Genomic DNA, 24,076 nt, shown 5'->3' on the forward strand with positions numbered 1-24,076 from the left:
AATATTTGAATTGTTTTTCTCTCCCTTCCCCCAAAGTAATGAAAGACCTCTGGGGTGAAAGCCATCAGCAAATGGAAATCGAGGAGGCATTGAAAGAGATGGCCATTGCAGGCTCCAAGAACTTGAGTATCTGGGAAGTGGTGAGACAGCCCAGCTTGCGATGTCCATTGCTTATCGTCATTCTCCTGGTCACAAGTTTGCAGCTCTGTGGCCTGAGTGCAGTTGAGTAGAATACTATTTGGAAACAGTTACGAAAATGACCTTTCATTCCCTTTTTTGATGTTGCTACTTGTAGTCAAGGCTAACAGGATTGTGCCTTCCTCTTTGCGCTCCATTCATAGGCAGTGGTGTTCAGAAGAAAGAAGAGAGAAATTATGTGATTTGGCCCAGACCTTCTAGCCTTCTTTTTTTTAACCCCAAGGCATTCAACAGGACCAGGGACAGTTACTAATATTTTGCATTTCCATTTCTTCCCAAGGACCCCCAAAACCTATTTCAGATCAACATATTTTCACATCTTCTTTTCAATTTAGTTTAAATTTAACTGTTTAAATTATGGTATTTAATCCTTGCCCCCAGACAATGACCTAAAGATGCAGGGTTGTCTAGTTTTTCAATAAAGATGGTAACAAGATCAGGTCTTGGCCTTTTTTAAGAATTAGTGCTATATTTGCATCTGTCCAACTTTCTGGTATCCTTCCTCCATACAGAGTTGAAATTGTCATCTTTTTAAAGAGATTGTAATAGTTAATCTTCAAAATATTTATAATAGGAGGCTGGCAATTCTTCTGGGCCAGCTTTCCCTATTTTAGCCTTTTCTCATAGATTTCTATTATTATTATAGGTCCATTACTCAGCTGTTTATTTATTCACTTTGGTAAATTTTGTTTCTTTAAATATTTATTTTTGCCAGAGGGATTTCTTCTCCTTCGTAAAGTTTTGTATATTTAAATGTAAAGGTTTCTCCTGTCCAATTGTTTCCAACTCTAGGGAGCCAGCTTTGTCTGAAGACTCTTCTGGGGTCTTGGGGCCGGCGTGACTATGCACTGAGGGCAGGGGTGGGCTCCAGCAGAGGCTATTGCCGGTTCGCTCAGGGATGCACCACACAAGCGTGTGCTTGATGCACACGGTGTGCGCAAGCACAGTACAACTAAAATTGCCAGGAGAACCAGTTCAGGGGTGTGGCAGGCCTGGGTTGTTGCCAGTTCCAGCGACCCAGGCCCCCAAGCTACTGCCGGTTCAGCTGAACCAGTCCCAACTGGTAGAAACCCACCACTGACTGAGGGGCACGGAATGCTGTTTCATTCCCAGTGAAGTGGTACCAATTTATTGATTCGCATTTGCATCCTTTCAACTACTAGATGGGCAGTAGCTAGGGCAAGACCCCCCCCCCCCTGCCATGGGGTGATCAGGTTTCGAACCTGGGTTTTCAGCTTTCTAGGAACTCAGCATCTTTAACTGCTGAGCTGTGGAGCCCCTCTTTTGCATATTTACATTATCAATTACCATAGCATTTCCATTTTGTAATTTTAATATTATTTTCTTTTCACTTTTTTCAGTTTATAAATTAGGCATTTCCCAGCTTATTTGCTATCTAATTGTTAACATGGAAAATTTGTGAAAGTTTTATTGTTTTATGAGATTTTTTTTTCTTTCTGGATGCCTCTTTTATTTTTATTCCCTTTAAATTCCTTCTCTGGTCTTTATCTTTTCAATTTACCATTTTGCAGTACAAATTGTCCACTCCTAAACTTACTTGCATCTCATAATGTCTCTATTTCCATGCCTTTATTTAAATAAATCTCAAAATATTATTTCAGCTTCTTTTTAGTCCTTAATTATTAATTCCTTTTTTAGCCTCCATCTATAAATTCGACTCTTCCATATCAAAGTCACTGGGTTATGATCTGAAAAACGTTTTCGTAATATCTGCATTTTATTTTGTACCCATAGTGAGCTTCTTAAAAATCCAAAGTAGACTTAGTCTTAGAATAACTATTGTCACTTTGAATGTAACTAATCAGCATACATTGAAATGAAATTTTGTTGCATGCAGCTTTCAAAGTATATCTATTATTGAGAAGGTTCTGTCAATTTCAGAAAAGTACATATATTCTTTGGAGTTACCATTTTTGTGTCTCCATATCAAAATTGATAAAGGCACCATTGATGCTGCTGGATTAGGGTTACAGTTAGGGAGTAATAACCCAGACTTTGCCTACCATCCAATAGTGCATATAATAAGAGATGGGCTGGTTGAAACCAATTCTTTTCAGTGGATTGTTTTAGTGGGCTGTAATAGTCTGACAGCCTGGTCTCAGTTGCTTGGCAATTCCGCTAAGTGTCTCTTAACCAAGATGCCTCAGACCAAAAGGCTTCAAGAGGTTAGAAAAGCAAGAAAGACAGCTCTGGAGAGATCATTCATCACTTAAGTGATGGAGACAAAAATAGATATCTAATAAAGATGGGGGCAGACAGAGAGGACTTAATTTGGATTTCTCGGGGTACAAGTTGATTTTCTAGAGCTCTGATAGGGAAGCTTGTAGGCTGTGAGTGTCTAACTTCTGAGTTCAGGCATGTTCAAGTTTCATATTGTAATGAACAGTTTGCCAAAAGGAAAAGGAAAACCAGCCTTAAGGAAAAGCTTTGCCATTCAGCCACATGACATAACTGCAACCCTAAATGGAAGACTTGATGATGACAATGACAATGGGTAGCATCTAGTTGCACAGACAATTTATAAATAACACATTAAAAAATAAGCTAAAAACAAGCACAAAGTGCAACAATGGAGCTTGAAAGTCTGTGTCTCTTGTCCACTTCATATACAAAACCCTTCATCTTGAAAACCTGCAGCCCATGATCTCCCCCCCCCCCACCTTGCTCTGTCTTTCAGATATACTTCTATGCTTTTGAAGTTTTCCGCACTGCCAGGCTTGAAGAGCCAGTCATCCCTTATGTCACTTTGGGCATCGGTCTCTGTGAATTTGCCTCTGTGATCCTGTGCGTAAGTACAAATGTGTTGCTTGTTCATTTTGCACAATTAGCTGCAAAGAGAAAAGGTCAGGGAAGCAGCCTCCCAAGAGAAAAGTCAGGTGGCAGCAGCTGGATCAAGGCCCTAGTGGGTTGGCATCCGCTCCTCCAGACAGATGTCTTTCAGTCAGAAGTCAAGGCAGGAGGTGGCAACAAAGTCAGGCCAGGCTCACTCACCTACTGCTGCGCATGAGGCAAAGTTCCTTGGGTGAGCTTCTGTTTGGAGTGACCATCTCTTTTGCCCTAGAGCTCCATCATTGACCGCCTGGGCCGGAGAATTCTGCTGTGGGGCGGATTTGGGATGATGGCCTTCACATTGGCCCTCCTCGTCCTCACTCTGTCTCTCCAGGTAAGCAAGTCCCACCTGGCTAATTCCTGGCTCTCTGGATCAACACCTTTTGGACAATTCTTTCTTTTTAATTCACCTTTCTCTAACCACAGTATTATCTTATTAAAATGCTTCTGTTTATTGTCCCACTTGCCACAAACTGTCACAAAAGTTTTTACTTTACTAGTAAAAACTAGTTTCTTCGTTTTTATCTATTTTTTATCTAAATTTCAATTATACTAATGCTATTTATATGTGTGTATGTTTATATATGTATTCATGCATGTGTTTATACAGTCTTTGTCTTGTCATCTGCTGTTTATCAAATAATTGATGGGAAAACAAAATAAAAGTCCATTGACAATTTAAAAGATGAGGTTAAAAAAAAAGCTTGTGCTTTTCACCAAAGGTTTCACCAAAATTCAAATTCAGAATAGAGCCGGAAAGGACTTTGGAGGTCTTCTAGTCCAAATCCCTGCTCAAGCAGGAGATCCTATACTATTTCAGACAGGTGACTATCCAGTCTCTTCTTCAGAGGTATACAGGCACACTGGGAGCAGAAATTGGCCGTCTGTTTGCGTACCCATAGCACGGTGGCATGGCCACGCCCCTGTACTGGTACGCTCTCCTGGCCTGCCCCTATTTGCAAGGTGCTTCTCAAAGAGAAGGCAGTGAGTGTGGGGCTTCTTCAGAGGACCCAGGGCAAGAGCAGCATTGAAGCCCTTTCTGAAGCATCTGGAAAAGGTACACAGAGGTCTGGAGGGGGGGAGAAGAAATTCAAACTTTATGCTTGTTTGCAGTGGTGGGTTTCAAATTTTTTTAGAACCTATTCTGTAGGTGTGGCCTGTTTTGTGGGAGTGGCTCAGTGGTCATGTGACTGGGTGGGAGTGGCTTGGTGGTCATGTGATAAGTGGGCATGGCCAAATTGGAAAATGTGGTGAAACTCACTTAACAACGCTCTTGCTTAGCAACCAAAATTTTGGGCTCAATTGTGATCATAAGTTTTCTTTCTTTCTTTCTTTTTCTTCCTTCCTTCTTTCCTTCCTTCCTTCCTTCCTTCTTTCCTTCTTGTGTCTCTCTCCCCAACTTATTCTCTTTCTTTTCCTTCCTTCCTTCCTTCCTTCCTTCCTTCCTTCCTTCCTTCCTTCCTTCCTTCTTGTGTCTCTCTCCCCCACTTATTTTCTTTCTTTCTCTTCCTTCCTTCCTTCTTTCTTATCTCTCTCTCTAACTTTCATTCTTTCTCTTTCTCATTCTTTCTTTCTCTCTCTCTCTCTCACGCACACACCATTTCCCTCATGTCTGCCACTGACAGCTCTCAAAAAGAAGGAAGGACTCCTGCCTTGGGAAGGGGTTGGACTAGATTACCTTTATGTTCCTTTGTATGCTCCTAAGTCTACTCTATACATATATGTTCTGCTCTGTGCCAGTTGAAACTGTTTTGCATTTATGTGTGAGGGGATATTCTTTTCCAATTTTTAATTTTTTAATAATTTAATTACATAAAACACACTCTAATATACATTTAGATAGCAAATGTAAAAACACTTCAACCATACAGTAAACAAAGGACTAAAAATTGAAATATGAATTTGCAGAGCAATTTCTCTATAGATATAAAGCTAAAGTCTTTCTTCAAAAACATCTACCACAAATTAATGTTCTTTTAAGGAGTGTTAAGAATTCCCTTGAATAGGAATTTTCACGGTAGGTAGCTGGCTACAGCAGACAACCAAAACAAATCCTTCCCATGATCAAGGTACATACATGGGTCAACCATTCATAGAATATTGCAAGCCCTCTTAAAGGCAGGAAGTGGTGGATAGCTGGTTTCCCTGTCTACCATTCCTTAAGGAAAAATATATTTCCCTTTTTCTTTTCCTCAAGTAAAAGACAAATCTGGAAGGATAAAATTCTTGCATGTTTACAATGGTTGACATACACCTGTAACAATATAATAGATAGCATAATGGACAAAAACTGTGGGAACTAATTTTTATAGCAATCAAACCTCTCATGACCTATTTATCTACACAAATAGATATAATATTAATAAAATAATGTGCTTTAATTTATGGATAGTGGGAGGGAAATAGTAATCTTACTCTTCATGGCAATGTATATTATGTCTATTATCAATCTAAATATATATTTGGTTATACCAAGTAGACAAATAAAAATAGTTCTCATATTCCTGGTGACATTGAGCCAACTGAATGATTTATAGCTTCTTTTGAAAAGAGTCTCCTCAGAACTGGGCACCCTGTTTTCCATCTTTTGAAAATATTCCACTTATAGTGGAAAAAAGGTGCAATGAAGAGGTCAAACAGAAGGGAAGGCCTTAACTCACATTGTGAAACTAAAAAACACAGAGAGAGACACACACAAATTCTATACTTTATTGAAAGTGAATATTAAATTGAGTTGTAATATTTTTTAGAACTGTTTTCTTTCATTTGATTGTTAGAAAACACCTTGAGTATTCTGATGAGGTAGGGCAGAGTATAAATAAAAATGAATAAATAATCCTGGCTCCTACCAACTAAAAACATATTTTGGTATTGTTTAAGTGATGAAAAAGATGAATAGTTTTAAATAAATGAATAAATTACTTTTTTAAAAGGCAGGTTTTCACACACATATTTAGGCTCACCACTGAAATTGGGAATGAGAGTCTGTGGCTCCACGTCTCTCAATCTTCTTCCCCGCCTCAGTTCTGTGGGCGAGAGGTGCTGCTGCAGAGGTGGGGCAGCAACGGCGGTGGCAGGGGAGTCGGGGCGTGGCAACAGTGAGGGCAGCCAAGTGGGGGCAGCGCTTTGGTGGGCAAAGTAGAGCTGAACTGAGGGAGAAAAAAGCTCTGCCGGGTGGGGGAGCGGGGTGGGTTGCTCCATGGCGGGAGCCTTTTATTATTTTTCTCCCTTCCCCTCAAGAGAGTCACGCCAACAGCGGCGGTGGCAGGAGGAGCAACAGCCTGGTGTGCGCTCCCGATCTGGCCTGCCTGAGGAAGAGGAGGGGAGTTTGGCTCTTTAAAAAGCCCCGCGTGGAACTCCTCTCCTGTTCCTTCTTTTGCTGCTTGAACAGCCACGCAGGGCGTACTGCCTTGTCTTTCACAGCCCCCTCATTTCCATTGGGAGGGATCCATGGAGAGGAACAGAAAAGATGGATTTCTTCCCCACCCCAATTGGAAACGAGGCGGCTGTCAAACCAAGGGGCCGGCCTGCTGCCCTGTGCTTTGCTGGGCAAGTCTGGGGAGGTGCTTTGCTGGTGGCCAGGCCACGCCACACAAGCTACTGCTGCCCCGCTGCCCCGTGCTTTGCTGGGCAAGTCCGGGGACCTTGCAAAGACCTTGCGAGGTCCCCAAACTTGCCAAAGATGCCAGCCATGCCACGTAATCTCCTGCCGCCATCCCCACCCCTGCGCCCATACTTGCTGGTGGCCAGGCATCTTAGGCAAGTCCGGGGACAGGTGGGGAGAGCAAGCGAGCAGCGACCGGAGGGGCAGGGGGAGCGAGCGACAGGGCCGGTGCCGGTTCCCAGGGCCCGGAAGTTACTTCTGGGTCCGGTCACCAACCGGTTCGCACTGACCGGTGTGGGCTGGCAGAAACCCACCACTGCTTGTTTGGGCAAGGCAATGGGAGGGTGGGGGGTGACAGAGAAGCTGCTTTCAAGCCACTGGGAGAGATATCCAATCCAACTTCTGTGTGTGTGCATGTGTGTTAGAGAGGGAGAGAGAGATAGATAGATAGAAGGGGGTAGGAGAGAGATATCCAATCCAACTTCTGTGCGTGTGCATGTGTGTTTGAGAGAGAGGGAGGGAGGGAGGGGGGGGAGGAAGGGAAGGGAGAAAGAAAGAGAAAGAAAAAGAAAGAAGGAAGGAAACTTACTTTTTAGCAAAGGAGAAAAACAAATGCTGTTGCTTTAAATTGGAACTGAGCATGCCTGGATGTGGAATTCTGGGAGTTGAAGTTGCTACAAACTTTAAATTGAAGCTTTAAATTGAAAAGCTGCTTGGAACAACAAACTGGTTATATTATGTTATATGATTCTATGTTTTTGAAGTTTTGAGGTTTGTGCAATATGGGCTTTGTGTTTCTAAAAGGGTTTGGATGATTCCCTGCTTGCGAATGGAGCCAAACTTTCTATAGGCTCATTATCTCATTATCTCTATCTGGCAGGAATGTGGAATGAGTCTAAGGCAGGTTTTTTTGTTGGCAGAAAGAAAGAAAAACAGCACAGCAATTTTGGACTAGAAGTCTACTCGGAGGTAATCTAGTCCAACCCCCTGCTGCAGCAGGAAACCTTACATTGTATGGATTATTTTGGTCACTCTAACAGAGAGGAACATTGCCAGAAAGGAGAAGGAGTTTACTAGAACAAGGCTGCCATGCAGAGGAAGGCAGAGATAGTTCTTGACTAATGACTACAATTGAGCCCAAAATTTTGGTTACTAAGCAAGAGCGTTGTTAAGTGAGCTTCCCCATATTTTACCCAATCCATGACATCTCCTGGTGAGTGACATCAAGTTGGCCACACCCACCCAGTCACATGACTGCCAAGCCACACCCACAAAATGGGCCACACCACAGAATGGGTACCAAGTTTCCCTGAAAAAATGACGTCCTGAAAATAAGGCCATGCCATATTTTTCAGGTGGGCAAAAATATAATCCCTCTCCCAAAAATAAGCCCCTTGGACAACCCCCCCCCTCTGACTAGGCAGAGCACCACTCACCAACCTAGTGGTATCCTGAAGGCACCAAGCCATGGGAATGGGGGGCAAAGGCGCTCATGCTGCTTGGCACTTTCAGGATACCGCTATTTATTTATTTATTTATTTGATTTGATTTGATTTGTTAGCCGCTCCCTCTCCACAAGGGACTCAGGGCGGCGTACAATAAATAAAAACACATATATATATTACATTGCACAGAGGAGGTAACACATTACAATAAATAAGATAATAATAATGAAATTAGAAATTAAAATACCCCAATTTAAAGTTACTGATTTAAAAAAAAGACTGTCAGGAGGAATAAGATGGAACTATGGTTGAGCCAGACCAGATAGTTGAAAAAGGTGGGTCTTGAGTTTTGAACGGAAGGAGCGGAGATCTGAGGTAATCCTAATGTTGAGGGGGAGGTCATTCCAAAGGGCTGGGCCCATCACAGAGAAGGCCCTACTCCTGGGTGTCGCCCTCTGGCATTGTTTAGAGGACGGCACCCGGAGAAGTCCCTCTCTGTGAGAGCGGATTGGTCGTAGGGATGTATGGGGCAGGTGACTGGTGCTTTGCCCAGCTGGAGAGGGGGGTTGCTGGGCATCTGGTCTCTTATGAGCAGGTTCCTGAAGGGGGAGCACAGCCTCAGGGGGGAACAACTGTTTTGCACTGTCGCAGCTGCACATCACAGCAGCCATGAGGTGACCATGCTCATGAGCAGCTGTCCAACAAACCAACTTTCCAGCCTGACACAGCACCATTCACTGACTAGGGGTATTCCGAAGGCACCAAGCCACATGAGCACCTGTTCCCCACTCCCCGGCTCCTGTGGCTTGACACCTTCAGAATACCCCTAGGTCAGTGAATGACACTCTGCACAGCTGGAGAGGGGGGCTTTGTGCAAGCGGATGATCCACTCCCCGCTCGTGTGACTCCCAGCCTCACCATGCCCTCGCCCATAGAGCTAGATCTAGAATGACAGACAGACAGACAAGATAGTGCTATAAAGAATTAACTTAGAAGAGAACATTACATAGTAACCAATATATATTCACAAATAGATTTTTTATAATCATATGAACTATAGTATACTAACAACTTATATATATATATATACATATATATATATATATATATATATATATATATATATATATATATATATATATATATTTCAATCTTTAAAATCTTTACTAATTTTATATCTTTATATTTCTTAGGCGTAATCAGATTTAGATTGCTATTTATATCAATATGCAGAATTTCTAGAGTATATTATTGATATTGTTGATATTGTTGTTGGTATAATAATATCTTATAACAATTTCAAATAATGAGGTAGACAACAAGTGTATATATTGGCGAACTATACAATGGAAAAGTGGAAAACTGATAGATAAATAGTAGCTAATTTATAGTGTTGTGGAAAAGCTTTTTCAGGATTTTGAAAATGACAAGTACGATGCCAATTATAAAAACAGGGGAAAAAACAACATCAAACCCAATACTGACAGTAGCCTCCCCATTGGGACAGTGCTCAAAAGAAAGTATGTTGGGTGGTGAGAAATCAGGCTCTACACTGAGTCTGCAGAACATGCAGTTGACCCTTATTATGATTCAAGAAACAATGATGAAAACGCAGGAGTCAATAACAAAAAATCATGTGGAAATGAAGAACGAGATGGGAGAGGTAAAAGGAGACATACACAAACTAAAAAGTTAGGCCAAGACATAAGAGAACGGATGGAAATGGGATGCCATGAAAGAGAAGGTGTGAGAACAGGAGCAGAGAGAGAGACAAGGGCAAAGAGAGGACTGAGACTTATAAACATAAATGATAAGATGGAAGAAGAAATTAATATGTTATCAATTACCATAATGGAACGAACTCCACAGCCAAAAGAAAACAAATATTCACAAAACTTCAAAAACAGAATATGGATATCATTTGTTTAAAAGAGATACACATCAAGAAACAATATGGTAATATTTTAGAATTTCCTAAAATTTGGGAACTTCATCTGGCTCTGGCACAGTAAAAGAACAGGGGTATAGCAAAAGAGTGGCTGACACCAAAACAGATCTATGCTGATGAAGAGGGAAGAACACTATTGATTGAAATAACAACAAATCCAAAAAAATGTTACTTGCAGTAATTTATGCACCGAATAATAATCAGAAGGAATTTTACTATAAATTGCACAAATAATAGATCATGAAAACATATGCCTAATAGGAGATTTCTTTTTTTAAAAAAAAAATTTTTTATTGATTTTTACAAATATTTTGGGGAAAAGGGTACATAAGTATGGAGAAAATTTTTGACAGCTACATCATATGGAAGGTGGTGCTCCCCCGAGATCTCACATCTCTCTCTTATTTTTGTATATATCAAAATATCATTATTACATACATATTAGCAGTTAAAGTTTACCTCAAATTCTTTAACATCTTCCATCATTTACTTTATATCACTTCTAACCATTTCATTATATCAACAATTGCAGTGTAATTTCAGTTCACTTCTGTGACCTGAGCCTCATTGCTGCCTCCTCTCCCCTATCTGCTGGCAGAGCCATGGCCCCTCCCCCTTTCATATCTTGCGTACTGTCTCTTGTTCTGTCTAGAAGAGTCTTGTGTTTTTCCATGAAGGCTTCCGCCTCCATCACTGTATTGATTCTAACTCTACCACCCTCCCAGAAAATCAACAACCCTTCTGGTATTAGCCATCTAAACCAGATATTTTTTTCATACAGTTTTTTAGCTAAAGAGGAAAAAATTTTCCTCTTATCTCTTACTTTCTTTGGTATCTGTTTTAAAATGGTTATTTCTTTATCCTTATATCTTAAAGGTTCCCCCCTTTGAACCCTTAGAATCTCATCTCTTGTAGTCTTTCTAAAAAATTTAACATGAACTTCCCTTGGAACATTGTGTGTTCTAGCATATGCTGAATTAATTCTATATATCAGATCAATATCCCACCCTAACTGTTGTTTATCTCTTTTAATATAGTCTGCTAACATTGTTATCATAGGTCTCCCTCAAATCTTCACCCTCCATTTCAGGTATATTTTGAAATCTAAGAAAGAAAGACATCTTTTCAAATTCCATTTTTTTCATGTAGTTTTCAATTCCAACATTTTCTTTTTGTAGTGCCTTCACCTCTTCTCTCATCCGCACAGCACTCTCCTCCTGGACGTCTATCTTTTGTCTATTTTGCGAAGTTTGTTGTTGATTTTCTCTGAGTTGTTCATTTAAGTCCGCCAACTGCTTTTTAATTTCGCCTGTCCCTTTATGATCATCTGGAACATTTGTTGAAATATTTCTTGAGACAGCTGTTCCCCCTCAGAAGCTTTAGGTTGTAAAAAAGAAGATAATTGTGTTTGTTGGGGAACAGGGCTTGAAACAGAAGATGTTGGGGCCGAAGCCGGTTTGTGGGGGGGGGACTTCTTAGCAGGCATTACAAAACTCAGAGAAAATTATAAGTCTAGACAAAAAGATGGCATCTGTAGAAATGCACCGTCAGGCGAGATCACAGGCAGGCAAAATCCAATGTGGGATATTAATCTTTCAATACAGCTCCACGCCAGTTGAAATCAATTTTTTCCAGTCCAAGGAAGAATATACGAAGAGATGCCTCTAGGATTCACTGGGGTATGATAATTCCAACCCAGAAATTTTTTTTAAAACAGACAGTTCATTTGTAGCGGCAATAGAAGAGGGGGAAGAAACGTCATTTTGGCTCAGCCCTGTACCTAATAGGAGATTTCAATGCAGTGGTAGATACTAAGAAAGATTATATAAGTAATAAAAACAACAACAAGAAGAGAAGAACACTGCTGAATACATTTTTTGAAATGACACAAGAGTTAAACTTACAAGATACATGGAGAGAGTTAAACCCCAAAAAGAGTCAATATACCTTTTTCTCAAACTCCCATAACGCTTGGTCAAGAATCAACATGGTATGGGTGAATTCAGAACTGAGAAGGGACATAGAAGAAATAGAGATAATGATGAATATTTGGGCACACCATAATCCCTTTAAAGTGAGATGAAAGGGACCCAAAAAAGAGAAGGAGGCGGACCCTAAACCATAAGATTTTGAAAGAATATGTGCAAATTATGGAAAAAGAACTTGAAGTATTTTTTTTAGAAAATAAGAAAGAACAAACAACATTGCAATATTTGTGGGATATAACTAAAGCATACATCAGGGGCTCAACAATCACCTATGTGGCATGAAGGAATAAGGAAAAGAGGAAACAAGAAATGGCACTTCAGGAAAAACTTAAAGAATTGGAATTTGCATTACAAAAAGAACCCCAAAATGATAACACTAAAGGGGAAATAGACTTAGTAAAACATAAAATAAATGTAACGACGCAAGAAGAAATGGCACAAAATCTTAAAATGGCAAAACAATTTTTTTGAACATACAAATAAACCAGGGAGATGACTGTCACATAAAATTAAAAAAAGAGAAAGAGAAAAAATGAATACAACAATTGCAAGATGAGAATGGGAATCTTGACTATTGGACAGAAGAAAAAAACCATTACCCAAAAATTATTTAAAACCTTATATAGCCAAGAAGATATATTGAAAGAAAATATCAAGCAATGCCTAAAAAAGAGGGACTTGCCTACAATATGGGATATAACAACGGAAATGCTGAATGATAAAATTACCATGATGGAGATGAAGGAGGCAATTAAAAAACAAAAAATAATAAAATACCGGGAGCGAATGGAATCCCTGCGGAACTGTATAAAAAAATACAAGAGCCACTTGAGATGTCAATGTTGGACCTATATAATGAAGCACTAGAACAAGCCAGACTACCAAACTCATGGACGGAGGCATATATCACATTAATATTAAAAGAGGATACAGACAACCAGCAGATCAAAAATTATAGGCCCATCTTGTTATTAAATGCTGACTATAAAATATTTGCCACAATAATTGTGGAAAGGACTAAAAAAATATTAAATGAAATTATCTACCCTGATCAAAATGTTTTTTTACCAAAAAGGTAATTGAGAAATAATATAAGAATGATAATGAACGTGTTGGAATATTATGAAGCCCATCCTGAGAAACAGATAGCGCTGATATTTGTGGACACGCGAAAAGCGTTCAATAACTTAAATTGGCAGCTCCTTATTAACCAATTAAATTTGTAGGGATGATTAAGGAGATATACTCCATCCAAACATTAAAAATATTATTAAATGGGGAAATAACAGAAAAAATCAATATAGCAAAAGGGGTAAGACAAGGATGCCCATTATCTCCCCTTTTATTTATCTTATCATTAGAAGTACTTCTGACACATATTAGTGTTCTGTCCCAAGTCTCTAAATTATACTGATGCCGGCTTGGCTGTCTGCCACGACTAAGGAGGGAGATAGACAACCCCTTGGCTGGGAGCCCAGAAAACTATCTCTTAGTAAAACAAGGCCTGAACTCACGGATTTCTTCAAACGTTTGCTACACCTGGATAAATAACTGTTGTTTCCTGCAAAATTCCCCTCCCATTGCCCCACCTATAAGCTCTCTGGGAGGGGCCACTCAGTAGCCACCGGTTTCCTATTTCCTTCTATGAGCCTGTTTCCAAAGCTGTTCCTTCCTATCAGTTCTATGCATCTGCACATCAGGGACAACCTCCCTCTGTTCCTCCTCACTGCTCCCTGAGTCAGATGCCACCTAGTGGCCAACAGGCCTCTCTAGTCCCCACTCTGACTCCGAACACCCCCCCCCAGAGTCTTCCTCAGCCACCAGGGCAGTCCCATAGTGTTTATTGCTGTCAGATTCCACCAACAACTCAGCCGACTGCTGCTGGGCCACAACACTATCTCTCACTGCAGGGCCCTTCCCTCGAGTCTAATGCTAAGGTTGTGGCCTAGCTGGGAATTGATCATGGAAGGCCTGCACCAAAGCAGGTGCGTGCATGGAGGTAGCATCTTCCCAGGTAAAATCCTCCAGCCCATGGCCCTTCCATTCAACCAGGTATTGGAACCATCCTTTCAGCCATTGGGAATCCCGGATACTGGCAACTTCATACTTGAGCGCCTCCTCAATGTCACGCAGTTTTGGCTGGGGATGATCTGGTTGACGAAGAGAACAAGCCGGCTGTTCAGGAACAAGGTGAGATCAATGAAAGACTGGATGGATTCACATCGAGTGTTGCAATGTCAGGCAATAGGCGACTGGGTTGATGACTGCTTCAACAGGAAACGGGCCAAGGTAACGGTGGTCTAACTTCTTGACTGGCCAGTTTTATGGAAGGTGTCTAGTGGACAGCCACACTCAATCTCCCCCAGTCAACGCCGGCGTCGCGTGCCGAGACCTGTCTGCGACTCTTTTATAGTCCTCCTTGGCTTTATCCAGATATTGTTGCACCACTTGATGGACCACCTGTAATTCCTACAGGAAGTCCTTAGCTGCGGGGACCGGTGAGTCAATTGGTGTGAAGGGAAAGAACTGAGGATGATATCCTACATTGGCCAAGAAGGGCATCGTTTGTGTGGATGTGTGCTGCAGTGACGTGCGGTGAGGTTTATGGCTGGTGAGGCTGGTGACGTCATCAGGAAGGTGGGGAATTCTTAGCAAGGCGCCGGCCATGACTCGGTTTCCAGGATCCTTTCGCAAGCAAGCTGGCTGGGAAACGGTAGCCGACGGTCTGAAAAGTCCGTCCTTTCACCAGCAACTTCCCGTAAACCTGCCATTGCTCAGTGCGAGGAAGGGAGCCACTCGCGCCTGCGCATTTGCCCTGGAACCATGAGCTCCGGCGTCAAAATCCGACAGAAGGTGGGGAATGGGACCACATGTGCAGGAGGGATGCTGAGGCTAGAGGAGCCTCCTGTACCTCCCTCTGTCCTGCACACGTGGTCCCATTCCCGGCCTTCCTGAGTCAACATGAAGGTGACCTTGGCTTGCGAGCCGTGGTCCCCTTCATGTTGACTCAGGAAGACAGGGAATGGGACCATGTGTGCAGGAGGGAGGCTGAGGCTAGAGGAGGATGTGAGAGCGAGCCACGGTCCCCTTCATGTTGACTCAGGAAGGCAGGGAATGGGACCCCATGTGCAGGAGGGAGGCTGAGGCTAGAGGAGCCTCCTGCACCTCCCTCTGTTCTGCACACGTGGTCCCATTCCCCGCCTTCCTGATTCAACATGAAGGGAACCGCGGCTCGCGCAGTCACATTCCCCGAGGCTCCTCAGCGCCTTTTCCCTTTTCCCTTTTTTTTCATGATGAGAGCGGTGAGGCTCTGCCTCCCCTGCCTCCCCTGACCGCACATCCCTGGTGTGCTGTGAGTTATTGAATGCAAACTCCACCACTGCCAGGTAGTCTACCCAATCATTTTTCTGCTGGTTCACAAACCAGCGCAGGTACTGCTCCAAGATGCTGATCACTTTCTCTGTCCTTCCGTCGGTTTCGGGATGGTGCGCTGAGGACAAGCAGATCTTTACATCCAAAGCTGTCATCAGCCCTTTCCAAAACTGGGCTGTAAATTGCGTTCCTCTATCCGACACGACTCTGTCAGGTAGGCTGTGCAGCCTGAAAACATGTTGGATGGATCTGCAGGAGCCGAGTGAGGGGCGCAGTCAGGGAAGCAAAGCCAGGGATAAAGGTCCGATAGTAGTTGGCAAACCCAAGGAGTTGCTGGACATCCTTCACTCGCCGATACACGGAACATATTACCATTTATGGTGGACCTGTGAGGAGGCTAAAAAGTTTTGGAAAAAGATCAAAAATTGGCTGGAGGCACTAACGGGGGTTAAAATAGAATGGAAACCTGAAATTTTTTTATTAGGAATAATGTCTGCGAAATACAAAAAAGAAATCCAGTATTTAATACTACATATAATTACGGCGGCAAGGATTGCCTATGCCCAGAAATGGAAAAACAAACTAACTCCAAGTGAAGATGAAATAATAAGAAAGGTTATGGACTGTGCTGAAATGGACAAACTAACTAAAGAAATTCAGGGAAAAGAAGAATCAGAATTCTACTAGATATGGGATAAATGGTATAGGTGGATGGAGGAAAGAAACAAGAATCAATGAAGGAATGTAACAAAACTCAAAAATAATAGTTATGGGTAAAATAAGAAAGTTAAGAATGGTGAAACCCAAATAAAACCCAATTGAATGGGAAAAAATAAAATAAAAATAAAAACTTAGTTAATTTTTGGTGATTAATAAGTAGAACGTTATAGATGCTTATAGAATGTTTCTGTTTTTAAAATGTCTATTCGTTAACAGATAACCCATCATGATAATAATAATGAAATAATAACTCTAACTGGTAAAAACAATTTGGATATAAACTATAATATGGGACCTGGGGAAAAGATTTACTAATTTTATTAATATTTTTTTGTTTAGATTTTGTTATAAAGATGTAATCTCTCCTGGGTACTTATAAATTCTAGTAATAAATTTTTGTCTAGATTTATTATAATATAAATATAAATGATTCTAGACAAAAGCACATTTAAACAAATATAGTTAAATGAGAATGATGGTATATTGATGATATAAAGATTTTTGATTTAAAATGTACAATTCAATATGAATGAAATATAAAGAATGATTGTAGTAACGCACGAAATTTATTTGTAACCAATCGACATGCTTTCTGGAAGATGTAATGAAGAATGTTTTTTTGTGTGTTTTTTGTTTAATTAAAACAATAAAATAAAAAATAGTTTTAAAAAATAAAATAAAATGAACATATTACCTAAACTCCTATTCCTCTTTCAAACAATACTAATAAAATTAGGAAGGAAATTTTTTGAAGAATTAAATAAAGTAATATTAAAATTTATCTGGCTAGGGAAAAAATCCTGAATAAAATTAAAACTTACAGGACAGCAGAAATAAAGGAGGCTTTGGACTTCCTGATTGGGAACCAAGCAGCAGCTGTGACTTGGTTAAAAGTTTGGATAAATTTAAAAAACAAAAAGGGTATTGACAATAGAAGGCCACGAATTGCAACTAGGCTGGCACTCATTTATCTGGGAAGGGAAAAACAAACCACAGACATAATTTCAGAGGCATCAAGTGAGAGATGCTCTGATATGTGTCTGGGGAAAATTAAAGAAACCCATTATATTAAAATTCCAATTTGGCTGTCAACTATGGAGGTAGTGATATATCCCAATGTACTAGACGTAAATAAGGTAGTAACATATAAAGAGCTATTAGATCAGGAAGAGAAATTAAAATCTAATCAAGAATTAAAATGTCAAGGAATAGAGATAGACTGGTGGCCATACTTGCAAGTTTGGACAAGATACAGAAAAGACTTAGAACAATACAGCTTCTATAAGGAACAACAAGAATTAGATGAAATAATACAGGGACGGAGCAAAAAAATGATAACTAATACATACAATTATCTTCTGCGATTTAAAATGGAGGAAGAAACAGTCAAAGAGATGATGACAATTTGAGCAAAAAATTTCGGCTATAATATTGAATTAGAACATTGGGAAAAATTATGGGGGGGAAATTACAAATTAACAATGTCAGCAGCATATAAAGAAAATTTATATAAAATATTTTATTGTTGACAATTTTCTCCGGTGAGATTGGCAAAAATGTTTCCGAATAGATCGGTGGAATGCTGAAGATGTAAATGCAAACAAGTTACATTTTTTCATATGTGGTGGACGTGCCCAAAGTCAAAATATAGATATGGTTAGAGGAAATGACGAAATAAAAAATTGAGCGGAAACCGGAATTATTTCTACTAGGCATTATTAAGAGAAAACCTAAGTAAAAAAAACCAATATACCATACCCAGCATAATAACTGTGGCTAGAATGACATTTGCTCAAAACTGGAAACAAGATAACACTCCCTCTGATGTAATGATAATAAAAAGGTGCTCGATTGTGCAGAGTTGGACAGGTCAACTATGGAATTAAAAGATAGAGAAGAAACAGATTATTATATGATTTGGATCATATGGTATAATTGGCTAGAAAATAGATGTAAAGATCATTTATAAAGATTACTTAAGAGTTATATCAAAATGGAAAGGTATTGTATATATTTGTGAATATTGATACAAGTTATAACTAAAAGGTATTATGTACTATGAATAATTATACAATATATAGAATAGTGATGTATATAATTGGAAATAAAGAAAATTGAAACAGCTACGATGTAAATATGAGTGATACCAACACTGGAACTCTGTAAAGAGCAGAAATGTGTTGTAAATGTTGAAATATGTTTCATAAAAATATTTTTTTCAAGTCGTTGTTCAAGTCTGTCAATATGTTTTTTAATCCTGAGCTTGTCTTCTGGGGTGTTGGCTATCCCTGCCATCTTAATGTCATCTGCAAATTTAATGAGTCCTCCTTCTATTCCCTCATCTAAGTCATTTATGAAGATTGTTTAACTTCTCTCCACGTAGATGTAGTACCATTAAAGATTACTTGCCGAGTATGGTTTGTCAGCCAGTTACAAATCCATCTGGTGGTGATGCTTTGTATCCCACATTTTTCTAGCTTACCGAGAAGTATGTTGTGGTCTACTTTGTAGTTTGCCTTGATGAAATCTAAGTATATTATGTCCACAGCGTTTTGCATAGTATTTCAAGTTGGTTGCTCTGAAAAGAATCAGTTTCAAAATGAGTTTCGGCACAACGGGGTGGGGGGGAGGGGGAGACGACGACTGAGGGAAGTCGCTCCCCTCGCTGAGGCGGCTTGGTGCAAGAGAAACGGGAAGGCGGCCGGCGGGATGCTGCCGGTCCTCTTCTCCACCATGAGGACCGGGGGTCCAGCAAACAACCACCCTGGATCTTTCTACGACCCAAGCTGGATTTTAAATTGTAATTTTAATTCTATCTCCATTTATCTGTCTACCTCCTCCACGTATACGTCTATATTTTTGTGTATGTATTGTCTATATTTGTATTTTAAGTGTTTTTATTGTACGCCGCCCCGAGTCCTTCGGGAGAGGGTGCGGCTAACAAATAAAATTTTATTATTATTATTATTATTTATTATTATTAGATGATGGGGAGGGTTGGAGGTCTGTGTCCCAACTACTCCATAGGAAAGAATGACCCTTGACTCCATAGGTTTTAGATAAAAGTTTTTCTCTAAACCTTTTACTAGAGATGCTGAGTGCAGCGTGGCTTGGTTTAGTCTCCCTGGACATCGCAGCAGAAGCCCCAAGTGCACCGATCTCGCCATTTTTTGCATTGGGCAAGCCCGGGATCCATGCAAGGAGAATGGGACCACATGTGCAGGAGGCTCCTCAGTGCCAGCCTCAGATCAGCGCAGCCACAGTCCCCTTCATGTTGGCTCAGGAAGGAGGGGAATGGGACCACGTGTGCAGGGGAAGGGGACCGCGGCTCCCGCTGATCTGAGACTGGCACTGAGGAGCCTCCTGCACACGTGATCCCATTCCCCTTGCAAGGATCCAGGCTCACCCGATGCAAAAAATGCCTAGGTAACATCATCAGTGCTAGAAGGGAGTGGGGGGGGGGAAGGAGGAGAAAGGAGAAGTTTCTCTTCTCAGAAATGTCTTCTCAGTGGAGCTGTGGCAGCCTTTCAGACATTTCTGAGAAGAGAAACTTCTCTGGTTGGGCTGTGCCCATGCGATCGGAGCAACCACGCAGTTTGATGACGTCACCAGCCTCACCAGCCATAAACCTCACCGCACGTCACTGATTTCCACAGTATCCTCCACACACAGGATGCAAAAGATATCATGTTGGAGGGGACAATGTCTGGTCTAAACTTTGGTTTGCTGGCAGTGGACCCTCATTTTAATCCCACCTGCTCTTATTCCTCCCTTTTAGGATCAGTCTCCCTGGATTTCCTACAGCAGCATCGCCCTCATCTTCTTCTTCGTAATTTTCTATGGAAGTGGTCCATGTGAGTACAGTGAAATCAGATATGGACCTTCCCTCATTGTCTACACACTTTATTTATTTGTTTGTTTATTTATTTAAAAATATTAGCTTTATATATTAATTGTATTCTAACTTTTATCACATGCTGCCCAGAGTTGCTTTTTGAAATGGGTAGTCATATAAATTTAACAAATAAATTGTTTAAGTCACACAACTGGTTTCACATCTAAATCAGAAGTAGAACTCATGGTTTCCCACCCGTTCTAGTCTGATGTCTTACTCACCAGAACCTTTTACTTCTTCAATCAAATAAAAATGTTTCTCCAACAATTTTTTTGGGAAAAACATCTCATCTGGGGGGCAAATGGCTCTTCATTCACTTCTTGAAAACCTCCAGTGATGGAGCACCCACAATTTCTTCCACCCATTACATTTTGTCCTGCCCTGGCACTTTGGAGAATAGGTTGACTCTGTCTTCTCTGTAACAGCCCCTCAAGTACTGAAATACTGCTCTCATTATTAGCCCTATGTCTTCTCTGTTGATTTAGCCTCCAGACCCTTTATCATCTTTGTTGCTCTTCTCTACACCCTTTCTAGGGTTTCAATATTTTGTTTGTATTGTGGTGACCAGAATTCGATGTAGTATTCAAAATGTGATCTCACAAAACTGTACTATCATTTCACGTCATCTTGAAACAATCTCTCTGTTGATTCGGAGGACTGCATTAGCTTTTGGGGAGAGCTGTAGTATACTACTGGATCATATTTCAGTGGTATTCTACTAGGAGACCTAGATCCATCTCACACTTGAATCTGTTGAGCTGGGTACCATCTATTCTACATCTGTGCAGTTGGTTTTCTTGCCTATGTGTAGGACTTTACTTTTCACAGCATTGAAATGTACCTTGTTAGATACGGCTCAGTGTTCAAATCTCTTAAGATCCTGGATCTTTAGCCTTCCAAACTGTCCCCCCCCCCCCGATCAGAGCTCCATGCTTCCACACTGCGATGTCTTCCCCAGCAGCCGAAGCAAGAAAGGATGAGTACTTTTGGAAATTAACCCCTAAGCAGCTGAAGTAGAGTTCCCTTATCCCAATTCCCAGATACAGGGAATGGTCTCAAGCAATCTGGCAAGGGTGGACTGGAAACAAGCCAGGCTCCCAAAGCCCCAGATGGAATCCCTAGGGAGTGCAAAAGAGCAATTGAGGGGGGATTTTGACCGAGCTACCCTTCATGATGAGGGGCCATCATGCCATCAAAAAGAGAGGGGAGGGACATCTAATCCTGTTGAAGGGAGGAGATGCAGATTGGAATGCAGCCCCCTCCCCCTCCCGATAGAAGGAGAAGGAGCCCAAAACAGCAACCAGTGCCTCTCCCACGCACCAGGGAGGCTGCCAAGAGCAGGCAACCCCCACCCTCTTTCTGAACTAGGGGTGAAGAAGATGACCAGCCATATCAGGCGCAAGTATACAGAGGCCGACAGGAGGTTGGAGAAGTAGGGCTGAACGACCCACCCCAATTCAGGGGAAAGTTTGACGGAGACTCAGACTAGCCCTATTCCTTGATTCAGCTGATAAACACCTAGAACACTATGGGCACCTCTACCCATCCCCCAAAGCCATGGTGAATACCATCACACAGGGTCTAGAGGGAGAAGCAAGGAAATGGCTAGCAGCCCTCCATAAGAGGAGAGCCCTTCCAACTGCAAGACATAGATGACTTCCTGTGACTGCTAGAGGCCAGATTTGAGGAGGTGGAGGAGGACCCATATGCGGAAGAGGAACTCAGCAACCTAAAGAAGAGGGGCCGCCTCATCAAAGAGCACATCCGTGAATTTAGGAGGGTCATAGGAAGGCTACACCCTTTACCAGAGCGGCTGCATTTTTTTCAGAACAAGACTGGACAAGCAAATTGCCCAGGTAACCACATACCGCAACATCCCAAATCGACTCTCTGAGTGGTTCCGAGTAGCAACAAAAGTCGACAGTGCGCTACGTGCCAATGACATGGGAAAGCAACCAGACACAAGAGAGAGAGGTCGACTTGACCTGATCCAGCTGGCGGGGAACCACAGCACCAAAGCAGGTCCTGAGACCAGCCCTCCCTCGAAGTCCACTGAAATGCTACAGATGTGGGGGGATGGGCCACATGGCAGCTGCATGACCAACCCCAGCCCCAAAACCAAGGCCAGACCCACCGCCCAGGGCACGACCATAACGAGGGCCCAAACGGACCACCAGCATGTCTGGGAAAGCCCTCCAGGCTGCAAAGGCCCATTTCCCCTCAGGCGAAAGTAATGGAACCCCAGGCAACAACAACCAGTCGCCAGAATCATATGACAGCGAGGACGAGGGAGAAAATGACCCAATGGTGAGTGAATCAATTCAACGTTTCCTTTTTCCAATACACCTCACAGCCCCAAAATCAGGAAACCAGGGGGATTTTCAAGCCCTAATAGACTCAGGCAGCACAAGGTGATTGATCAACCTAACCACAGTCCTGAAACTGGGGATCAGAGAAAAAAGACTGGCCCACCCAATCCGGTTCGAGCAAGTCGATGGGTCCTTAATGGGAGGAGCCTATGCAACCCACCTAACTGAACCAGTGAGACTAGAATTACTGGGAAGTAATTCGATTCATAATAGCCCCCAAAATGACAGACGCAGTCATACTGGGACTTTCCTGGCTAGAGAAGTGGGGACCGACCATCTGGTGGCAAGGGGGTATGTGCAGACTTAGGATATCAAGGGGCCCCCAACCCCTCCCACACCAGCAAGCAGAAACATCACCCATGCTGGAAACCCCCCAAAAGGGCCCACAAGAACAACTGGCAACCACATCCAACAAAATCCCAGATGCCGAACTGATTCCGATGGAATATCAGGGCCTCATAGAAGTATTCAGCAAGGCCAAGTGCAGTGTTCTGCCTCCCCACCGGGAGACAGACTGTGCCAATGAAATCATCCCTGGGGCAAAACTACCCAAGCCCAAACTGTACACCATGACACCCCGGGAAATGCAAGAGATGTGCCAATACATAGACAAAACCTAGCAAGGGGGTTCATTGAGCCAGCCAAGCCACGGGTCGTGGCACCAGTCCTCTTCAAAGAAAAAAACGGAACTATGACATTGTGTGTGGACTTTTGAGGAATAAATGGGGTATGTGTACACAACCTATACCCCCCTCCCCCTCCTGAAGGACATGCTATCTCATCTGGCCAAGGGAAAAGTCTTCACCAAACTAGACCTCAGAGAAGCATACTGCCAAGTACATATCAGACAGGCAGATGAGTGGAAAACAGTGTTCAGCTGCCCCCTAGGGAGCTTTCAATTCAAAGTGAAGCCTTTCGGACTGCAGGGCCCCCCAGCAGTATTCATGAAGTTAATAAACAAGGTGCTGCGCGAGCACCTCTACAAGGGGGTCCTCGTCTACCTAGATGACATCCTTATCTACACCGAGACCATGGAGAACCACATACCCCTGGTCCACCAAGTACTGGAAAAAATTCTGGCAGCCAACTTGTACGTCAAGGTATCAGAATGTGAATTCCACCATGCATGGTTAGACTACCTTTGTTACTGAGTGTCAAATGATGGAATAGAGATGGACCCAGTCAAAGTGCAAGCCTTCCTAATCTGGCAACCCCCTCGCACAGGCAGACAGCTACAAAGCTTCCTAGGGTTCACAAACTTCTACAGGCAATTCATCCCCTTCTTTGTGAAGATTGCCAAACCCCTGACAGACCTCAAGACAGGGAGCCCAGGAACAAAACCTCATCCGGGACAGCCCCTACAGTGGGACCTCACCTGCCAAGAGGCGTTCAAAACACTAAAAGAAATGTTTGCAAAGGAGCCAGTGCTGAACCATCCTGACCCCGAACAACCCTTCGTGATCCAGGCAGATGCCAGTGACATGGCAGTGGGAGCAGTGCTACTCCAAAGAAACAACCAAGGAAACTTACAGCCCTGTGCCTACACCTCCTGCAAGCTCACAGACACAGAGAGGCAATGGGCCGCATGAGAAAAGGAGGCGGGTGAGATGGGCACTGCTAACCTGGAGACACCTGTTGGGAGCCAGAAACCGTTCGAAGTCTGGACTGACCACAAAAATCTGGAGGT

General features: G+C 42.2%; 1 protein-coding gene across 1 annotated transcript in view; it reads left to right on the top strand.

Annotated features, from left to right (window-relative positions):
- LOC309399051 (solute carrier family 2, facilitated glucose transporter member 11-like) overlaps window positions 1-24,076 on the top strand; it is a gene marked incomplete at its 3' end in the record, with an annotated part of 55,317 nt that overhangs the window by 14,469 nt on the left and 16,772 nt on the right. Inside the window, exons 7-11 of the mRNA XM_081966518.1 lie at window positions 37-140; window positions 2,897-3,007; window positions 3,281-3,382; window positions 19,904-19,979; window positions 23,395-23,489. Coding sequence (XP_081822644.1) covers window positions 37-140; window positions 2,897-3,007; window positions 3,281-3,382; window positions 19,904-19,979; window positions 23,395-23,489 — 488 coding nt within the window. The remainder of the gene's footprint in view (window positions 1-36; window positions 141-2,896; window positions 3,008-3,280; window positions 3,383-19,903; window positions 19,980-23,394; window positions 23,490-24,076) is intronic.

The sequence above is a fragment of the Natrix helvetica genome, assembly GCF_964273705.1.
Source record: "Natrix helvetica genome assembly, chromosome: 14".
Taxonomy (NCBI): domain Eukaryota; kingdom Metazoa; phylum Chordata; class Lepidosauria; order Squamata; family Natricidae; genus Natrix; species Natrix helvetica.